We start from the raw sequence: 21,912 nt of genomic DNA on the forward strand, positions 1-21,912 counted from the left end.
CATAAAAGCCAGAATCCCTTTTCCCCAAAGCCAGCCATAAAACCTAAAATTATTCTGTGTAAAAACTGGCTATAAGGAAGCTATCCGATCTACCTTGTTTGACTGTAGGTCATAAGACTCCCATTCCAGTGAGGGTCCTGCCCCACACCCAGAAGAAGGAATTCATGCCCAGAAAGACCAAGAATCATCTACATAGAAAGGCCTTGCTGGGTTTCCCCACTCAGTCTATTAACACTAGATCATACCCTTTTGTCCAATCATATTTCTACATGGTTGTCCATACTTTGTTGAACCTAAGCATAAACATGGAAATTTCCCCTATATCTTTGGATCTTCATTCTGAAGGCTCTCATATATGCATATTAAATAAATTTGTATGTCTTTTCTCTTATTAATCAATCTGCCTCATGTCAATGATTTTTTGGTGAACTTTTGGGGGGCCAGGGGCTTTGGTCCCTACAACATCAAAAACAAGTTTAAAAGGTAAGCAATAGATTGGGAAAAAAATCTGCAACATACTTTCAGACAAAGGATCTCATATCTGTATTATATAAAGAGCTTTGACAAACCAGTAAGAAAAACAGAATTATAGAAAAACCGTCAAAGGATAAGAATAGATAATTCCCAATAGGAGAAACAGCCAATGACCACATGAAAAGATGTTCAAAATCAGTAACATTCAGGGAAATGTATTAATTCATCCTTCAATAAATATTTCTTGAGTGATATTCCAGCTGATAAGTAACAGACAATCATTAATGATGTAGTTTATTTGGCTTAGAGGATGATGATATTAAAGATAAGGTGTGTTTATTATAGTTGTACACTGAGAAGCACATATGAAAACCAATACATTTTCACATGTTCACTGAACAAACATGAGGGCTAGGGATACAATGTCAAAAGAATATAATGGGACACAATGAGATACCACTTCACACCCACTAAGCAGATGATAAGCGTTGGTAAGAATGCGGGGAAATTGGAATCCTCATACATTGCTGGTGGGAATGTAAATATTGTGCAGCTACTTTGGAAAATGGTTTGGCAGTTCTTTAAAAGGTTGAACATAAAGTTACTACAATACTCAGCAATTCTACTTCTAGGAATATACCCAAGAGAAATGAAAACATATTCAAACAAAAACTTGTATGCTAATGTTCACCGCAGCAGCATTCATAATAGCCAAAAAGTAGAAAAAATCCCAAATGTCTATCAACTGATGAATGGATAAATAAAATGTGATATATTAATACAATGGAATATTATTCAGCAACATGAAGGAATGAAGTACTGATACATACTGCAACATTGATGAATTCTGAAAACATGCTAAATCAAAGAAGCCAGTCACAAAAGGCTACATATTATATGATCCCATTTATATAAAATGTCCAGAATACACAAATCTATAAACAGCTGCCTAGGGCTGAGGGATGAGGAAAATGGGGGATAACTGCTAAGGGTACCGGATTTCTCTTTGGGATGATGAAAATGTCCTAAAATTGATTGTGATTACGGTTGTACAACTGTATAAATATATAAAACCCACTGAATTATGCATTTCATGGGTGAATTGTATGGTGTATGACTTATATCTCAATAAAGTTGCAACCAAAAAAGTACAATAGGAAAGAGGAACAAAACCTTAAAAAGTTTTAAAAAGTAATTTATACATTATCAGAACCAGTTATCTAACTTCGTAAGATGATAAACATCAAAAAGGAGGTCTCTAAACAAGTCAATTTTGTTCAGTTCTTGTGTTTAACATACTATTTTTACAATAAATTGTGGTAGCAACCAACCAACAATTTAAAGAGAAAGTAACACAGTTACAGTCTCATTAGTGGAACTTATTTAGACTATCCACTTTATATTTTTAAGTACATACATAAAACTCATTTTAAAAGTTTAACAGCAATTAGTCTATTGGTGGATTCTATTCCCCATCAGGGGAAAAAAACTGTAGAAAGAGAGTAAGGGGAGGACAAATGTTTCCTGTATTGTACTAAAAGTTACTTCTAAATCATAAGATGTTGGATAGAGTAAATAACATGAAATTCTGAGGTTGTGCAAAACAAGAGCATGTAAAACAAAATCAAGTAGAATAAAAGCTCTGCAAGGGAAGACCATGTCCTCCAATTTTTAGCACAGCACCTAGCACATAGTAGGTATTCAATAAATATCTGCTGAATGAATCAGGAAATAAAAGAAGAAAGTAAGGGAGGGCTTAAGGTTGCTGGATAAAAAGAGCAAGAACACTAATTCCTCCCCTCAATAAGTAGGCATTGAGTACTTATTCTAAAAGTAACCTATGTACAACATTCATATCTAATATTGTCATCTAAAATGCTGCATAATTTCTAGAATTATATATTTGTATAGCATGTTCTGTAATAAACTAGAAATTAAAGTATTATATAAGATAGTCTGGACTCTGAGACAATTCCTTTACGTGCAATCCTAAAATTTAAAAAGTTCTGAAAAGCAAAAGGTTTTGAAGGAAAACCTGACCTGAATTGATGTTAGCTAACTTGTTTATATACTTTATTTATATATTTAGTTAATCATACATTTCACAGAGAAATATTAATACTTGTGGAGATACTGGTCCAGACCTCAAAAAAGGCTGTTACATAATATGCTCTTTTTTTTTTTGGGAGACAGAGTCTCGCTCTGTCACCTGGGCTAGAGTGCCATGGCGTCAGCCTGGGCTCAAGCAATCCTTCTGCCTCAGCCTCCCGAGCAGCTGGGACTACAAGCATGTGCCACCATGCCAGGCTAATTTTTTCTATATATTTTTAGCTAACCAGCTAATTTCTTTCTATTTTTACTAGAGACGGGGGTCTCGCTCTTGCTCAGGCTGGTGTCGAACTCCTGAGCTCAATTGATCCGCCCGCCTCAGCCTCCCAGAGTGCTAGGATTACAGGCATGAGCCACCACGCCTAGCCCATAATATGCTCTTAACTATCTTTCTACAACCTGAAAAATTCTGAATTCCAAATATATTTGGTTCCAGAGTTCTTAATAAGATACTAAGTATTTGTATAAATTTTTTTCTGAAAAACTAGAAAGCTGTGAGAGTAATGATTTGATCAGTAATAGAAGTAGAATTGAGATGAGTCACCAATCTGAATAACATATACTTTTTAATATGTTTACTATGAAGAAAACAAGTAGGATTAGGATATAGTCATAAACTTTATATTTTTTCTATTATTTACAAAGGGAATGAAAACATATTTTGAGTCTTTCTTTTTTAAAGCTTAAGATTCTGAACTTACCCTTTCACTTTTCACAGAACCAGTGACATCATCATCATTTAGGTGGCGCTTGAACTTGGGAGGCATATTTTACTCCCCAAGTACTTTTTACTTCTCAGCAAAGTAAGTATTCACCACCTTAAAGAGAAAATAAATGTCATCAGATTTGAGACTTTGTGGTATAAGCTAAAGTACTTAAAACAGTTGCAAGACCCCGTATGAAGGGGCCTCCCTCTCTTTTCTGACTTTACTTCCCTCTCACTTGCTCCACTCCAGTGACTAGGGTCTCTACGCTTAGGCCTCAACACACAAGAAACAGTTAAAACCATGAAAAAATGGCCATAACTTCCCCAGGAGAACACAGGTAGGAAATGAGTGACCTAAGGTTTTTTATAAAATAAAAAGGCAGATGGTAGAGGGCAAAAATAGAAGGTGGTCTTTTGAAAATGAGATAGTAAATGCTTTATAATTTTAACTTGGAGTCAGAAGACGGGGGATGCTTCTAGCTCTCTTTTAGTCAGTTGCTTAAGCAATGATTCAGTTTCCTCATCTGTAAACTACTGATTTCTAGGCTTCTGCATGGAGTTGGGATGGTCAAATTACATAATACATGCAAAAACATTCTGCAAACTATAATGTCCCATTGGTGCTCCATGAAAAGGGGTGTTTGGTAAACACTGGTGTGATATCATAACTTATAGTGAGATATGTATGTTTGGTCTTTTTCCCCATTTTCTGATATACGGCTCCTAAAACCCTAGGAACCTCCACAGTGATAAGTGTCTTTTTGTATGCTTATGTGATGACTGATGGCTGGCAGCCCCTAGGTAGCTTCAGGATGTGGGCTGGTCACAGGTAAGACCACGGCATGATTAGAGGGCTGGGACTTTTAGTCCCACCCTCTCAACCTTCTGGGAGACGAGAGGGGCTGAAGGTTGGTTTCCAATGGCCAATGATGTAATCAATTACGCCCATTAATGAAGCCTCCATAAAAACCCAAAAGTATGGGGTTCGAAGAGCTTCCAGGTAGCTGAACACAAGGAGGTTCCTGGAGGGTGGCACGCCTGGAGAGAGCATAGAAGCTCTTTATTCATTCTTCCATAACTTGCCCTATGCATCTCTTCCATCTGGCTGTTCATCTGTAAAGTATTTCCTTAAGTTCAGTGAGCCACTCTAGCAAATGAATTGAATACAAGGAGTGGATTGGGGGAACCCCGATTTACAGCTGGTCAGTCAGAAGCACATAAAACAACCTGGGGCTTGTGACTGGCATCTGAAGTGGGGGGCAGTCTTGTGGGACTAAGCCCTCAACCTGTGGGATCTGATGCTATCTCCAAGTATTAATATATAGTGTCAGAATTTAATTGAATTAGAAGACATCCATATGGTGTCTGATGGAGAATCTAAAGCAGAATTGCCTGCTTGTTGGTGGGGAAAGAGCCCCACACATTTTGGGGTCACTGAAGTACTTTGTGTTGAGAAAGAGTAGGAGAAACTGAGTTTTTTTCCTATACCAAAACAATTGGGTTAAACAAAGCCAGTTGTCTTTGATGCAGAATGTCTCACAAACTTTTATATGCTAATATGCATTGTGACTTTCCAATAAAATGCTTGAGTATGCAACATATTCAAAAATTTATTGAGAAAAAGTTGTCCTATACAAATAATGAACTTTCAGTATTTTGGGCAAGATAGTGAATACGCAGCAATTCGGAATAGCTAAGATGTTTTGTAATACTATGTGCCGGGCACTGCGCTTAGTGATATACATGCAAATTCTCTTTTACTCTTTATGACACTTCTTTGAAGTAGGCACTAAGATACTAAGCGAAAACTAAGGTTTAGTAAAATAACTAACAGTGATAGTCACTTCACTCATTGAAACGGCAGAGACATAGGCCTAAATTAGTCAATGGCTATGCATTATCAGTTTTAATTATTTATTCAATTAGTTGCCCACTGGGTTTATACAATTCTGATCTAGAAAGATATTAATAGCACTTCTCTGTAATAACCCAGTAGCCCTCTTTCCTCTTCCATAGTAAGAAACACCTCTAAGATCTATAAATTATGTACAGTTAGACATCAGCTTGTTGGTTAATGTTATACACTAAAAAAAAAAAATAAACAAGTCCAGGGGCTAGTTTCATACACCAAATAAAAATAATATTTTAAGTTAGCTTCCTGTCAAAACAAATTGACACAAACACTTTTCTTTGATAAGAAATGCTTCCAAAACAGAATATTAACCACTTAACAAAAACCAAACTTTTGCTGCCTGAGTAACAGCTCCAGAGTTCTTCATTCTACAATATTTCTGTCACGTACATCTGGCCCATTTTATCCTTCATACTTTGATTTCAGTATAATTCATTCATGCAGAAATGTTACAGAATGCATGAAAAAGCAGATGACAAGCAAATAACTGAAGAACTTGAGCTTTCCTTTTAATTTTATCTGTATTTTATTCATATTTTAAATCCTGCAAAGGGCTGACTCAACATCCCAAAGCAAACAACAGGCAGACTTATATAACATCTTCATTAGACTTACAGTAAAGCTACAATCTTAATGATGAGCAAACCTTATATTCAGGTCCCATCACCCAAGGATCAGCCTGATAAAGGCAAGAAATCTATGTCGGGCAAACAGAAAACCCATCAGTAAAGCAGCAGGCAGATTAATTAGCTACCTTGATAAACTTTGATGTTATTTGCAACTGATTATTTATTAGCAACTGATGATATCTGTACCAAACAACTAGTAAAAATAAATCGGGCAGAAAGTAGAGTTGAACATATTCTGCCTAAGATTTCTCTTCCAAATAATACACAAGAATTCAGGTGTTTGTGTCTACATATGTATGTAAGAGAGCCATCATGATGTATTTCCACATTGAGGGTAGACCACCACTACACAATTCACTTAAAAAGTGTCACATCACCATATACTTCTTGTATCAACATACACCTAAAATTTCAGGTATGCATTTTTGGAAGTAGTGCGTTCTCTATTCGATGGCTTTGAATCTGGGCAGAGGCTTTCCTTTTCCCACCCTCCATTCCCTTTCTGACTTCTCTTCCTCTCATCAGCAGTCTCGCTAGGTGCAATTTCACAAAAATAAAGTGACTTGGATGGACACAGACTGGAGATGTTATTCACAAAACCTACCGATTATTATGCTTCACTCCCACCTTCCGGTCATTATAAACGCAGCAGGGTTGGAGCACTTTCTCCCAAGCCTTTAAATAAAGAAACGATTCTGTCCCCTCCAGAAGGCAGCTCCGTTCACCCCTCACACTCCATCTGTCGCACCAGGCCACGTCCCGATATCTGCTCCTAATTCTGGCCCTTCCTTCCCCGAGGTACCCCCTCACACTCCGGGTTGCCTTTCACTCTTAACAAATCTTCCCCATCCATGGCACTGTTCTCTTCCCATCACCCCAGAGCACCCCTCAATTCCAATTCTTCTTCCCTTCAACCCCCCCTCCCCCCCGCCGTCCCCCACCCGCACACCCCAGTCCTTGTCTTCCTTCCTCACGACAGCCCCGGCCGCAGCCTTCTCCCACTCAGGGGTCCCTCCCCGGGCCCCCAAAGCCCGCCCCACAGCCCGACTCGGACGTTGGGGGGCGGTAAGGTAGGGGCGTCGTCGTTTCCTTCCTCCTCACACCAGCCCCTCCCGCTGGGACAGGCCGGCGCCAGTACCTGTGGCTCCCGGGGAACTCCCGGCAGCTCTCCCGGACGGGCGGTGCTGGGCGGGAGGAGGAAGGAGCAGGAAGCGGAGGAAAAAGGCTGGGAGGGGGAAACAGTGGGCGCGGACCCGTCGTCGGCCGCAGCGCCACACCTGCGCCCCCGCTCATCGAGAGGATTGGCGCTCCGCGGCCTGGAGCCAGGCGGAGGGGGCGGGTCCAGGCCGCGGAGATCGTCGAAGGAATCGATTCCGCCGTCTGCTCCACACGGAGAAGTCCTGACCCGCGGGCAGTTTAGATGCTAGTCCTCAAGATTATGTTGTGTTTTAGAGAGGAACAACAACTGGTCGTCGAGGTCCCGGCAGGGAACCGGGGTGCGCGGAAGGCGCTCAGGGGAAGTGGCTGAGGCTCCGAGAAGTCATTCAGGGCGGAGGGCTGAGGTTCATGACTAGGGTTGAGGAAGCGTTTAGAAGGCAGCGCTTTATGCGAGGTCCGTCCTCGGGATAAGGAAGTTGAGTGGCAAGAGGAGGACGGCTCACAGCTCCAGAACCTGCTTCGGGTTTCTCTGTGGCCTTTTGTATTTGATCTTCTGTTTACAGAATCAGAGTTGCACTTGGAGAGAGAGATGTTAGGGTTATTAGTCCAGGCTCCTTCTTTTAGCTATTAGGAATATCCGGTCCAGAGAGATTTTCTTAAAGTCACACAGCTATCGTGGACAGATTTGGGATGAGGGCTCAGTGTTCTTTTCCCCGTTTCTCCTAGTTGTAATCTAAAATAACTAGGGCCATACACCTGAGCCTACAGGTTTCAGGTGGGAAATCACCCTCGCATGGCCATTGCTCTACTCTATCTCCCTCCTGCCATTTGGTATCATATTTAAACCTCCAAGCCTGCAGGAGCTGGCATAGAAATCCAAAAACAATTCCAATTTTGTTTTTGCATTCTCTTATTTGTTTATTATCCATTCCTCCCACGCCCCGCCTGGATTATTTTATTCACTCTTTTCTGTCATTTGTTTACTACGTATATTTTTAAACTTAATACAGTATCTATGGGTCCTTTGTTGATACAGTGTTTTAACTGTCTGAAATACTGTGCCAGGAACTTTCTAAAAATATAAAAATAAGAGGGAGTGTTCAAGAACAAGAGTAGACAAGAAAGGAGGAGGAAAGCTCTGGGGACACTAAAGGAAAGGAAAGAATAGACATTCTCTTACCAGCTGATCTTCTTTTGTTTGGTGGTTATTTTGACACACAAAAAAATGCACTAATTTATAGCCAGTCGTGGTGGCTCATGCCTGTAATCCTAGCACTCTGGGAGGCCGTCGAGGGAGGATCCCTTGAGCTCAGGAGTTTGAGAACAGCCTGAGCAATAGCAAGACCCGGTATCTACAAAAAAATAGAAATATTAGCCAGGCGTTGTGGCACCTGCCTTGTAGTCCCAGCTACTTGGGAGGCTGAGACAGGAGGGTTGCTTGAGCGCAGGAGTTTGAGATTGCAGTGAGCTATCATGAACCACTACACTCTCGCCTGGGCAACAGAGTGAGACCCTGTCTCAAAAAAAAAAATTGACTACCCCAGACTCCATAGATGACTCAGAAGTTATTTTTTTCTTCTACAGTTGTTTAGTATCTGTATATTTGTTTGTTATGAGGGGCTTCCCTGCCTTGGTGCCTTAGCCAATTAGAGCTTTAGTCAGTTACAGTCTCAGGTTTTGTACATTGACAACTTAAAGTAGGATTATTGAGCTCTATAGGCATGTCACTGTATAGCTTCTATGAATAATTCATTCTTTTTCCTAGTTTATTTTTAATCATAATTCTTCAGTTGTGCCAATTATTTTGGTATGATTGTTTAGGGGAGGGTAAGCCCCACCCTTTAATCACCTGAACAAAGTCCCTTTGACTATCCCCATTTGTGGAAATTTAGAAAATGTCATTTTACAGTTAATATGAATCAAATGTACCAGTAAGTCTGAAAGATTATAAATATTAATAGTACTAGCTTAGAATCAGAGCTCCAAGCAACTTGAGCTCTTTATTTCCTCTCCTGTTTTATTTTTCGTGAGCTCCAGTTATTCACCTAGTCCTCTAATTTTCTTTTCTCTTTTTCAACATGAGATCTTCATGGCCCTTAAGTGGGCATGGTGTCCTCTTAGCTAGAGAATCTATGTCTTGCCCTCTTCCAAGATTAAACCTCTGGGCTTCCTCTGGGATAGGGAAGGGAATCTGAGCATCTGACTGATTCTTAACTGGACTGTCATCCCTCCTGTTTAGCCCACATCATGCCCTCTTCCAGCATTACCTGGTGCTTCCAATTCCTGAGCCATATTCAGAGTTTAACTATATAAATCAGGTTGCTTCATGCCCTGCTTAGGATTCCAACTTCTCAAGTCTGCTGAGGTAATTGCCACTTGATTCATCTACTGTCCAGCTTTCAATATTTTGTTGCTTCCCATGAGGCAGAAAAAGAAGTGCAAATCAGGCTGGGTGCAGTGGCTCACACTTGTAATCCTAGCACTCTGGGAGGCAGAGGCATGAGGATCACTTAAGTTCAGGAGTTGGAGATCAGCCTGAGCAAGAGCAAGACCCCATCTCTACTAAAAATAGAAAAACTTAGCTGGGCATGGTGGCACAAGCCTATAGTCCCAGCTCCTGGAGAGACTCAGGTGGGAGGATCACTTGAACCCAGGAGTTTGAGGTTGCTGTGAGCTAAGCTGATGCCATTGCACTGTAGCCTAGGTAACAGAGTGAGACTCGGTCTCAAAAAAAAGAGGGTGCAAATAAGTTATGAACATGTGAACAAATGTTCAATATTACTCAAAATGTAAATCAAAATATACAATGAAATACCATTTTTCATCTATCAATGTCTGGAAAGGAAGGAGTTAAGCAGAAGATCTATCCGTTATCTCCTTCCATAGGGGAATAGGACTAGGCAAGCAAGCAAGCATGTGATTCTTATAAATATGGTAATGACAGACCTCCTGACAAACTAATTGGTATTTGCTAGCAGGAAAGTCTGTGTATCTATGGAATTCCTTTAGCAAGATGTCCCTGGGCTGGGATTGTTTATGGTAAACACATCAGGAATCTATGTAGGTTTGAGGGGTATGACTCCCTGGAAAATACCATGTAAGTTATGTGACTTAGCATAAAATGGAGATGTTTCATACTGAGTTGGCTCCCTACTTAGAAACCACATCTATTATCTTGGGCCAGGATGCTTCCAAAGCAAAAAGGACAGACCTGGAGAGTAGCACTGAGAGTCCTGGCCCTCTCCCTACTTTGTACCTTTTGATTACTGGTATCCTTGATATTATTAGTGAAGATACTGGGTAAGAGCTCTGATATGTTAGAATGTGATTTGACAATGTGATCCTTTGTGTTAGCTGAGTGGCAAAGATCAAAAAATTTGATAATATGATGTTGGGTGTGTATGTGATGTGCTGTATGAAGGGCAGGGTGGGAGGAACAAGCATTCTTCAACACTGTTGGTGGAAGTATAAATTGATGCATTGTGTTAATTTCATAGTAACAATATATGTCAAAATTTTATATGAGGTTCCTTTTGCTCTAACAATTCCACTTCTAAAATTTATCCCATAGATATATAGGTTGTATAAAAGTGTTCTGTAAAAATATTCTTTACAGGATTTTTGTAATAGTAAGACTGGAAAAAAAACAACCCTTGAACTGTCCCACAATAGGAAATTGCTGAAATAAGTCATGGTGTAGCCATTCGCTGGAATAGTATACAGGCATTAAAATGAACTAGGTAGAGCTACATGTGCCAGCATGGAATAGCTCTGGAATATGTTGCTGTTAGGTGAGAAAAGCAAGGTACAAAACAATATGTAGACTCTACTTCCATTTGAAAATCTCTTTCTCTCTCTTTCTTACACACACACACCCCCACACACACACACCCACCAGGAGGAGGACTGGAAGTCTGGCATAGAAAGTGTTGTGGACTGAATTGTGTCCCCTAAAAATTCGTATGTTGAAGTCCTAACCTCTTATGTGTCTGTATTTGGAGATAGAGCCTTTAGAACAGTAATTAAGGTTACATAAGGTCCTAAGGGTAAAACCCTAATCCAATAGGGCTGCTGTCTGAGTGTATGGGCACAGAGAAGAGGTCCTATGAGGATACAGCGAGCAGGTGGAAAGAGAAGCCTCACTAGAAACCAACCTTCATGGTACCTCGATCTTAGATTTTTAGACTTCAGAACTGTAAGAAAATAAATTTCTGTGTTTAAGCCACCCGGTCCATGGTATTTTGTTATGGCAGCCCTAATAGCCTAATACAGAAGAAATTTTTTTCTTGATGTGTGGTGTTTTGTACTATTGGAATATTTTTACCATGTGCATCACTATTTCAATTAAAACAACAATAGAGTCTCTTCCACTAAAATTGAGACCAGTTGGTCAGTTAATTAAAAAAGTTAAGGTGGTACATATAAAAATGACAAATATATAACCTTTTTATTTTGACTCAAATATATAATTATACATACATTCACTCGCCAGTCTTTGAGGTAAGCCCAAGACCTTTTATCTGAGCATGAATTTGCTGGTGGGAGCACACCCTTTCCAGTTTCATTTTCTCAAAAGTAGATCAAGAACTTAAAGACATCTTTCAAGCAATTTGAGTGCCAAGTCAGTTCAGATTTTGTACAGTTTTTTCTCCCAAAGTCTTACAGATTTGTCTTTCCCATACCTAGTTCTATAGTAATTTTTGTTTCTTGTTCGTCTTTATCAATTTAGTTTTTAAAGGAACAATAACTTTCTATTTGTATTGCACTAGTTTAAATATTTAATTAGATTCTATAAGTATAATAGGCATAAATACTTTAGGTTACAAATACAAATTGACTCTTGTAAGCATATAGCTCAACTAGTTTGGAAAGGAAGTTCACAGGTGTCTTATAGCTAACCATTAACCTCTCAAGCTCAGAGGGCCTTGGTGTTATGTAAATATGGTGTTAATAGTTTTGATTTTGAAACAATCTCAAACGTACGAAATGATAAGTCAAAGAACTCTTGTAAACGCTTTATCCAGATTCACTGATTATTAACATTTTTTTCTAATGTTGACCTCAACTCCAACTCATAAATGGATTTCATGACTCACAGTACACAAAATGGAAATAGTTCAGCCCTCTTTTTGTTTCCCAGCAGATGAAAAAAACAGAGGGCCAGAGAGATTAAGTGGCTTGTTAACATTTTGCTTCAATAGCTTTATTCTTTCTCTCTAAATATATATCCCTTGCGACTATTTGTTAGTTACAGACATCATGCCTCTTTATCCTTAAATACTTCAGTGCATATCTCCTAAGAACAAGAGCATCCCCTTTATACCTACAATTCTATTGTCAAATTCAGAAAATTTAACATTGATACAAAACTATTTTCTAATAAAGCATCTGTATTTACAGTTTGCCAGTGGTTTCATTTATGTCCTTTGTGGTGTCAGGTCTAGAGAGAGCATGGAGAGTAATGAGTAGCAGAGCAAGTGAATTAAGTGGAGTCTGGTTTTTAAAGACAGGTTCAACTGTAGTTTAATTTTTCTTAAAAAAATATGAGATAACCTGGGAACGCCCTGATTCCTTCCTCATGAAACTTTAGATGTGACATTGTAAGATGGACTCAGAGACGTGCTTTGTTTCTCTCCTAACTGTTGTTTATTGATGTAATGACGCATTGCAAGAATTTTATCTTGGAGACATTACCTCACACAAAGATGGCAACATTAAAGAAAATTATATAGTAATTCACTCTAACTATGTTGTAAATTTATTAAATATTTTACTACTTCTCTGAAAGTTAAAAATGGCTACCACTTATTAAATGCCTATTTATTAAAGACTATGCTTAATGATTAGCATATGTTATTTTATTTCTGTACAACTATGATGCTAAATATCATTACCTTCATTTTATCAACTTGGAAACCAAGGTTCCAGTGTGACATTATGTAATTGGTTCATGGTTAGAGAATGGCAAAGGTGGGCACATCAGTGAATATTGCAGAGCTATAAGCTTAAGATGAGGTAGACATTTTATCTAAATGGGCCACATGCTTTGCCCTTAAAATAGAAATTAGACAGTTTGTTTTTAAAGTTTCATATAGGTGGGGTCTGTCAAGTTCACGGTCTTGTGATGATTTCACTCAATTCAAGAGGATTTAGTCTGCTGAAGGTCAAATACAACTGTAATTTCTTGCTGAAGATGGTAATGTTAGGTGCTATACTAAAGTTAATCAATTCATCCATCAGATGAATTGAAAGGTATTCTTTTAAAGTCTGGGGAAACAAAGATGGTAAACAGTGTTTGCTGTCCTCCAGGAATTCACAATCTTACACAGAAACAAGACTAAGCAACTACAGTCATGAGCTGCATGACTACATTTCAATCAATGAAGGACCACGTGGTCCCAGAAGATTAAATGGAGCCTGGTGAGGTTGTAGCCATTATAGCACAACACATTACTCATGTGTTTGTAACAATGCTGGTATAAACAAACCTACGGCACTACCAGTCATATAAAAGTCTAGCACATACAATTATGTACAGTGCATAATGATGATGATAATAAACGACTATGTTATTGGTTTATGTATTTGCTATACTATACTTTTTTTTGTTTTTTTAGAGTGTACTCCTACTTATAAAAAAAGTTAACAGTAAAACAGCCCCAGGCAGCTCTTTCAGGAGGCATTCCAGAAGAAGACATTGTTATCATAGGAGATGACAGCTCCAGGTGTATCATTGTCCCTGAAGACCTTCCAGTGGGACAAAATGTGGAGGTGGAAGATAGTGATACTGATGATCCAGACCCTGTGTAGGCCTAGGCCAATGTGTGTGTTTATGTCTTAGTTTTGAACAAAAATGTTTAACAAATAAAAAAATAAAAAATTTTTTAAATAGAAAAAAACCTTATAGAATGAGGATAAAAGAAAATATTTTTATACAGCTGTTATAAGCTAAGTGTTACCACAAAAGAGTCAAAAGTTAAAAAGTTTATAAAGTAAAAAGTTAGGGTAAACTAAGGCTAATTTACTATTGAAGAAAGAATTTTTGTTTTATAAATTTAGTGTATCCTAAGTGTATTATGTTTATAGTCTGCGGTAGTGTACTACAATGTCCCAGGCCTTCACATTCACTCACAATTCACTCACTGACTCACCCAGAGCAACTTCCAGTCCTGTAAGTTTCATTTGTTGTAATTGCCCTATACAAGTGTACCATTTTTCATCTTTTATAACATATTTTTACTTTACCTTTTTAATGTTTATATATGGTTAGATAGACAAATACTTTCCATTGTGCTACAATTGCCTACAGTATTCAGTACAGTAACATGCTGGCTATATCACATAACCTAGACGTGTAGTGGGCTATACCATCTAGGTTTGTGTATATACATTCTATGATATTTGCACAAGAACTCAATCACCTAACGACTCATTTCTCAGAACATATTCCACCTTTAAGTGATGTATGACTGTTTTGAAAACTGAATAAAGTAAATTAGAGTCAAGTGAATAATAAAATATGTATATACATTTGTGCATATACACAAGTATATGAGTACCTTAGTAAATAAAATAGCCTAAAGTGATCTGTAATAAATATCAAAAGTGAATTACTTGTTGGAGTTTAATGATAAATTAAAACCACAAATGGAAATAAGTAGGGATGCTTCTCTGCCTTGGAACTAGCAATAGGAGAAAGCCATTACTATTCCTACACATGAACAGGCAAGAAAAGGGACTAGAGAACAAGGTGAGAGCTACAGTTGTAGGAGAGCAGCTGTCTGATGGAGGAATGTAGACATTGCTAATGCAGCCTTGACCTATTCCTCCTCTCACTTCTCTTGCGAACTAAGTGAACCTCAGAGGAAGACAGAAGCAAGATAATAAAGGCTATCCTTCAGGTTTATCCATGTTGTTGCAAATGACAGGATTTCATTCTCTTTTTTATGGATGAATATATGTATTTTTATATATAAATAAAATTCATTTTCTTTATCCATTCATCCACTGATGGACGCTTAGGTTGATTCTGTATCTTGGCAATTGTGAATAGTGCTGCAATAAGCATGGGAGTGCAGGTATCTCTTCCACATACTGATTTCCTTTGGATACATAGCCAGTACTGAAATTGTGAATAAAGGCAATATGGATGAACCTGGAGGACATTATGCTAAGTGAAATAAGCAAAGTGCAGAAAGACAAATACATGATCTCACTTATGCACACTCTAAAGAAGTCGATCTCATAGATTTAGGGAGTAGACTAATGGTTACCAGAGGCTGGGGAGGGGTGTAGGAAGGGGTGACAGTTGAGGGAGGTTGGTCAACGGGTTCAAAGTTACAGGTAGCTGGGAGGAATAAGTTCTGGTGCTCTGTTGCATAGTAGGGTGACAATGGTTAACAATATTATATATTTCAAAATAGCTAGAAGAGGGGATTTTGAATTTTCTCACCATCAAGAAATGATAAATGTATGAGATAATGGATATGCTGAATATCCTGATTTGATTTTTTTCAGTGAAGCACATTAAAATATTTATTCACATCTCCACTGTCTTAAGTACATATTTATGGACTGTCCAAAGGCAATTATTTCAGTACTTCTTAGACTCCTGGAAATTTTAAATGATCCAAGCATCTCTTGTGAAGATCAAATTTTCAAAGTCCTCACCAAGGACATCCTTAAGTCACCTTTGTGCTCCCAGATGGTATTCAGCTAGCAGCAGTCTATGCTTCAGGAATTCATCTTCTACATGCAAAGTTGGGATACTCAATTCCATTTCCATCAAGTACGGCACCTGGAAACCGTTGTAATCATCCATGCCTTGCTTCTTCATTGACTTATTTTACACTGAGTCAGGGTAGGCATAAACGCAGTTATATAGTGAGGCCTTTTCATAAATATTTAAAAAATCCCCCAAATCCTATATTCACAGGAATACAGTCGATGATCAATAAACACAAATCCACTGCCTGCCTATTTCTGGGCAAGGGAACGCAGACCACGTGGGGCAAGAATGTTGCCAAGGCCAGTTCATTCCTCTCTACCACACGGCCCACTATGTGTTCAGGGTCCAGGACCCTCAGACATCGTCGGCCTCCCCAGGCTCAGGGTGGTCGTACTTCCCACCACCATGAGCCATCCAGGAGGCTCCAGTGCAGGACCACCCACGCTTAGCATGGGCGACAGGAAAGCCTGTTTTTTTGTTACCTAATGTATGTAAATATGTACAATTATGTGTCAATTAAAGACAAAATTTTTTTAAAGTCTGCCCTTTTCTTTATGTGCACTTTTCTTTGGAGAGAATGTTGGAATTCTCAGAGCATAGAAATCCTCAGTTTCAATCGTCATCTCAGTGAAGAGGAATCCCAGGAAGAGTATGTCTAAGGAAAAGGGCAGAAATTAGAGGAATGTCTGCTTTTAGGGATGAGAAGATGAAGAGTGGTCAGTGAGAAGTGATCAGAATGGTAGAACAATGAAGATTGGGCAGTATAACAGAAGATAAAGGAAGAGTGGTCATTAACATCAAAAACTTCAGAGAAATTGGGGAGGGTGAGAACAAAGACTAGAAAAAGCCATTAGATATATTGACTCACTGGCCCTTACTGATCTTCAAGAAGTGTTACAGTAACATTATGGAAGTGGAAGCCATATTGTAAAAGTTTAATTTTCAGTGGAATTACAGATTATGGATTCCTCTTTCAAGAAATTTAATTGTAAGGGAAAAGGCATGCTGTGTTGCAGCTTGAAGTAGTAGTGGGGTCAAGGTACCATCAAATATAACCAAGTTATATTTATTAATGGTGAAGAAGAGGCCAGTGGAAGAATGAGATTGAAAATGCAAATCAAAAGAGAAACAATGGTGGGGTGATATCCCTGCCAAGGTGGGAAGATCAGGGTTTGAGAGTACAAGAGATGAATTTTGGCAAGATGAAGAGAGGATCCTTTCTTGGAGGCAAGAAGGAAAGAAGTGATTGATGATAAAGAGATTTTGAAGTGGAAAAGAGAAAAGTTGATTCCTCAACTCATACAATAGCTTCAAAAATAATTCAGTAAAAAAGCAAGGTCTTTTGCCAAGGTCAAGGAAGCAGTGTTGGAGTTGGGAGCATTAAGAAAAAGAAGTTTTTGAACAGCTGCCTTAGCAAATATGCTTAGTAAATGGTGAACAAAAGGATGGCTCAGCAGCTGTGAGGATCCAGGCTAGAACTGTAATTTTTAACTGTTTCTTTAAATCAAGGACTTTGTCTTAGACTCCTTTTTATCCTCGATGATACCTTGTACAGAACAAGCACACAGTAAGTATTTATTGAGTTTGTTTTTGAATGAGTGGAAAAGACATGAGAAAAAAGAAAATAAGGAAAGTGAAAGCAAGAGAGAGTGTTTTAGCCTTCCCAGGGGATGGCAATCCCAGAAGCACTTTGCTTGCTTAATGACCTTTAAAAGTCACCTTTTAAAATACTAGTTTCATTTCCCAGGCAGCAGAGTGGAGGAAATAATCTCTGCCTCTTTATTGTCTTCTAAGAATATCGCAAGCTCTTGGTAAAATATTATTTGCATACCCTTTTGGTCTTCTTATAGACAAGATAATATAGAATTTCTCCATTTTTATAGATTTGCTTCCCTGCTCTGAGGTTTTTTACTATAGATTGGTTAGCAAGAGTTTCGCCTATTGACATTGATTTTCTTTTGGCATTTCAAGACAATGGAAGGTGAAAGAAGAATATGCAATGAAAATTTATGACTTACAAAAATAATGTGAAGAAAACTAAGATGGAGAAATGAGAGGAAATAAGCAGTCTGATTAAACATCATCAGTCAAAGTCATTGTCTTTAAATAAATATTTATGTTGCAATTTTATGCAATCATTCCACTTCATCAGTATACCTAAAGTTGCATTTTAATTTCATAATCTATTTTCCTGGAGCCAGTTTGTCTTTGTACTTTACTCAAAAAGTATAAACAAGCAAAATACTTTAATTTTTTTAAAAAAGGTAATAATTAGAAAAGAACTTTCTAAATCATCTATGTCTTGCCATGGCATCTATCTAATTTTTCTCTATCCTATGGTAGATCACATGTCTATATTTGATCATTAATAATAAATCAGTGTTTTCTTTGGCTCTGGCTTTGTTGTTGTTTTGTGTAACACCAACCACTTCCTCTGTTTAAAATAACAAAGGAATAATTTAACCAGAGAACTTCATAGCGTCTCTTTTGTGACTCTGAATTTATAATATTAGCTTATAATGTATGCTTTAACATTAGACAAGTCCAGGTCTGACACATGGATTATGAGATTAACTGTAGGACATCTGTGGGGCCACAGCCTCAATGACAGTCACCCTTATGCAATAATTTTAAAGAAAACTTTTTGGCAATTGCTGTGTCATCATTTTCTTCCCCAATTCTGTATAAATAGAACAATAGCAAATTTTCCAACTATTTTCTAAAATGTCATGATAATAAATCTAAAAATATACCTGCCCTTATAATTATTTTGATGAATTCTTGAAGAATTATTCTTGACAGAGAACTTATCTTTATGTTTGGTACTTGTTTACTGCAACATAGTACTGAAAGGATGCTCCTGAGGATAAATGTCAGAGTTTACATTTTTAAAGTTTTATTTTTTTTAAGTGGGTGCACAAATCCTTTGAGTTTGCATTAGATCTCAGGTTCTGGCACTGACACAGGCCTCTAAACAGAGATGCAACTGAGGCATGCGCTGAGTCAGCGTCAGCACCTGTGTGCATAGCGACATTTCCCCATCTGCTCAGCAGTTGCCGTTGCCATATGCCCTTGATTTCCCAGGCTACTCTTAATTTCAGTTATTGTATTTTTTTGGTTCCAGAATTTCCACTAAAAATAGATTTTAATTTTCTGGTGAACTTTATCTTTTCGTCTATTTTCTTGAACATTTTAATAAAAGGCCTTGTCTGCTAATCTAATACCTAGATTGCTATAAGTTATTAAATTAGCTTATATTGTCTATTTTTTCTTAGCTTTTGGTCATGTGACTGTCTCTTGGCATGCCTAATAACTTTTTAATATTCATTCAATATTAAATATTGAGTAGAACATATTGAGTATAAAATAATTGAGTATTAAAAATTGAGCATAAAATATTGTATAAGAAAGAACATCCGGCCGGGCGCGGTGGCTCACGCCTGTAATTCTAGCACTCTGGGAGGCCAAGGTGGGCGGATCGTTTGAGCTTAGGAGTTCGAGACCAGCCTGAGCAAGAGTGAGACCCCATCTCTACTAAAAAAATAGAAAGAAATTATATGGACAGCTAAAAATATATATAGAAAAAATTAGCCGGGCATGGTGGTGCATGCCTGTAGTCCCAGCTACTTGGGAGGCTGAGACGGGAGGATCCCTTGAGCTCAGGAGTTTGAGGTTGCTGTGAGCTAGGCTGACGCCACGGCACTCACTCTAGCCTGGGCAACAGAGTGAGACTCTGTCTCAAAAAAAAAAAAAGAAAAAAAAATTAGAAAAAAGAAAGAACATCCATGTGATGCTATCCTTCTTTGAAGAAGATACACTCTTTCCCCTGCTGGGTAGATAAAGCAGTTAAGCAGAAAGCCTCTGAAATACAGTGACTTATGTTAGCATCTTGGCCTTCAAACCTAAATAGCTTCAGAATTCAGCAAGTATTTTCAGGGGAAACTCATATGAGTCGGGCTCAGGCTTCCACTTTTCCCTGGAATCTTGGCCCTCTAAGACTCCAATTTTGTCTCCCCAGCCCTCTGAGACCTCAGTTTTACTTCTTTTTTGTCCCTTGACAATGGCCCTTGGCCTTGGCAAAGCCCAAATGCTCAGCATCTTTCCCTACACCCAGAGCTACGAGTATCCCCAAGGGAAAACCAGCTGAAGAAGGTCAGGTCACTTTTATTTAGTTCCTCCTCTGGAATCTTGTCCATCCTCCAGTCTTGTTGCTTTAGCAGCTCTCTGATTGCTTCACAGAGATGTTTTAGGTACTTATCTAGCTTTTTTATTTGTTCTTAGAGGGAGAAAGGATCTGCCTCGATCTACCCATCTTACTTGAAAGTGGAAGTATATCCAAATCACTTTGAAAATGGTATGAAGAGATAATAAACTCATTTGCCAGTGATTGCACAGGTCAATGAGAGAGAGAGTTTTCTAAAAGGGACAGTTGCTTACATCTTCCCAAATGCATCTGGGTAGTCAGAGCTCAACATTACTTATAATAGGCCCTGACCAGGAAGTGAGCAAGAGTAGGAAGAGGATCCTATTTTTTTCAGGCAATAGAGGCACACTTAATCAGCACCATTAAATCAGAAATACCTGAGCCAGCTCACCTCCGGCCATCTAACACAGAGTTGGCAAGAAGACTAGAAGGGTCTCCTTTTACTCTATATTTCTATATGTGCATAGAGAGGCTGTATTAATCATAAACCTTTACATGCATGATATATATACATTTGTCATTGCACTTTCCCTTTATAAAAGCTGAGTGTCTTTACCTTTTCAATTTTTACCTTTTTTTAAGTAAAGCAAGTTCTACATCCTCTGCTGGCATTCATTTCAAACCTTAAAACAAAATTCATGAAAAGTTGGTCTCACAGTCGTAGTCACAATTCACTGAGTTAAAAATGACATCAGAAATCACAAGGGCTTCATTTTAGTTCCCTGCTTTAGGCAGTATGATCACAAGTGGTATATGAGCAATTATTTAGAAGAAATGGAATGATGTCAGCAAAATACCTTAAATAGATACATTTCAAACTTTCTTCGGAGGATGAAAAATTAAAGTGAAACAATAAGTCTTTCCCAAAGAAGATTAAAAAAAATGTAGTCAAGTTTTCCCAGAGCAAACTGGCCTTTCTGGTTTATTCTTTACATAATTACAAATTCAAGGTAGAACCAAAAATATAGGAATATAAATTCTCATGACCGTGAAGAATCATTTATGGAACTTCTATTATGTGACAGGCACTGTGCATAATTAACACATTATGTATCAAGAAACCCTTTGGCAATCTAGTGGGCTATGGAAATCTTAGAATGTTTCTAAATACATCAAAATAAAATATACAGAATTACAAAGTAACCCAATTATTTGAAATAATATTATCACATATTTTAAAAGTAAATTTGTAATATATTAAGATATGTGGTTTTTTTATTAACTTATTAAATAGCAAAATCTAATGGCAGGCCTAATGTTTGCCATAATTTTGAATTAGTAATGAGCATAAGTAATATTTCAAGACAGCTATTATTATAATATGATATGAAAATCTTAGTGATTTCTATTGGTAAAAAAATTTTAAGTATACCTAGTACTACTAAGGGTTTTTGTTTTTTTTTTTTTCCTTTTGAGGTGACCTACATTTATATTATAGAAAGAAATGCTAAATTTCTGTTAGAGTTTAGTGCAAATAAAGATGTAATTTTTTTCCCATCCAAGTTCACAGGCCCTCTGAATTCTATCTATGGCTTTTCAAAGGTCCTCAGATTTGGAACTCCTGCTTTAAGTATTTCATCCTTTTCCACAAGCTATAACAAGCCGTGGACAGCCTCAGGGTACTAGGAAGTTCTGAAGAAGACACAACTACTTCTGCATCTATAGATCCCAGGCAGGAAAGATCCTACTTGTTGGCAAGGATGCAATTCCTGACAAGAGTGCAGGTATTCTGCTTACTAGAGTACACATAACTCTGCCTTGCCCAGTGCCCTTGCACCATTCCTGAGAATCTTGAGGTTGGATTGACACTTAAAAGTCTTCTGGTACAATCAAAATATCCTGCCCTAAAAGGAATGGTTGAGTTGTTACTGTGTGTCAGGCCCAGTGCTATACATGCTACTGTACCTGATTCTCATAGCAACCCCACGAGGTACATATTCTTCTTCCCAGTTTATATAGATTCATTTATTTATTCAGAAAAAAATATTTACT

The 21,912-nt window shown here is 38.1% G+C and overlaps 1 protein-coding gene across 1 annotated transcript in view; it reads right to left on the reverse strand.

Moving 5' to 3' along the window:
- The window catches only part of VAMP4 (vesicle associated membrane protein 4), a 34,625-nt gene extending 27,513 nt beyond the window's left edge, over positions 1–7,112 (reverse strand). Inside the window, exons 1-2 of the mRNA XM_069478337.1 lie at positions 6,969–7,112; positions 3,285–3,401 (exon numbers count right to left, since the gene is read on the reverse strand). Of these exons, the coding sequence (XP_069334438.1) occupies positions 3,285–3,350 (66 nt within the window). The 5' untranslated portion in view covers positions 3,351–3,401; positions 6,969–7,112. The remainder of the gene's footprint in view (positions 1–3,284; positions 3,402–6,968) is intronic.
- Positions 7,113–21,912: the final 14,800 nt, after the last annotated feature.

The sequence above is a fragment of the Eulemur rufifrons genome, chromosome 8, assembly GCF_041146395.1.
Source record: "Eulemur rufifrons isolate Redbay chromosome 8, OSU_ERuf_1, whole genome shotgun sequence".
NCBI lineage: Eukaryota > Metazoa > Chordata > Mammalia > Primates > Lemuridae > Eulemur > Eulemur rufifrons.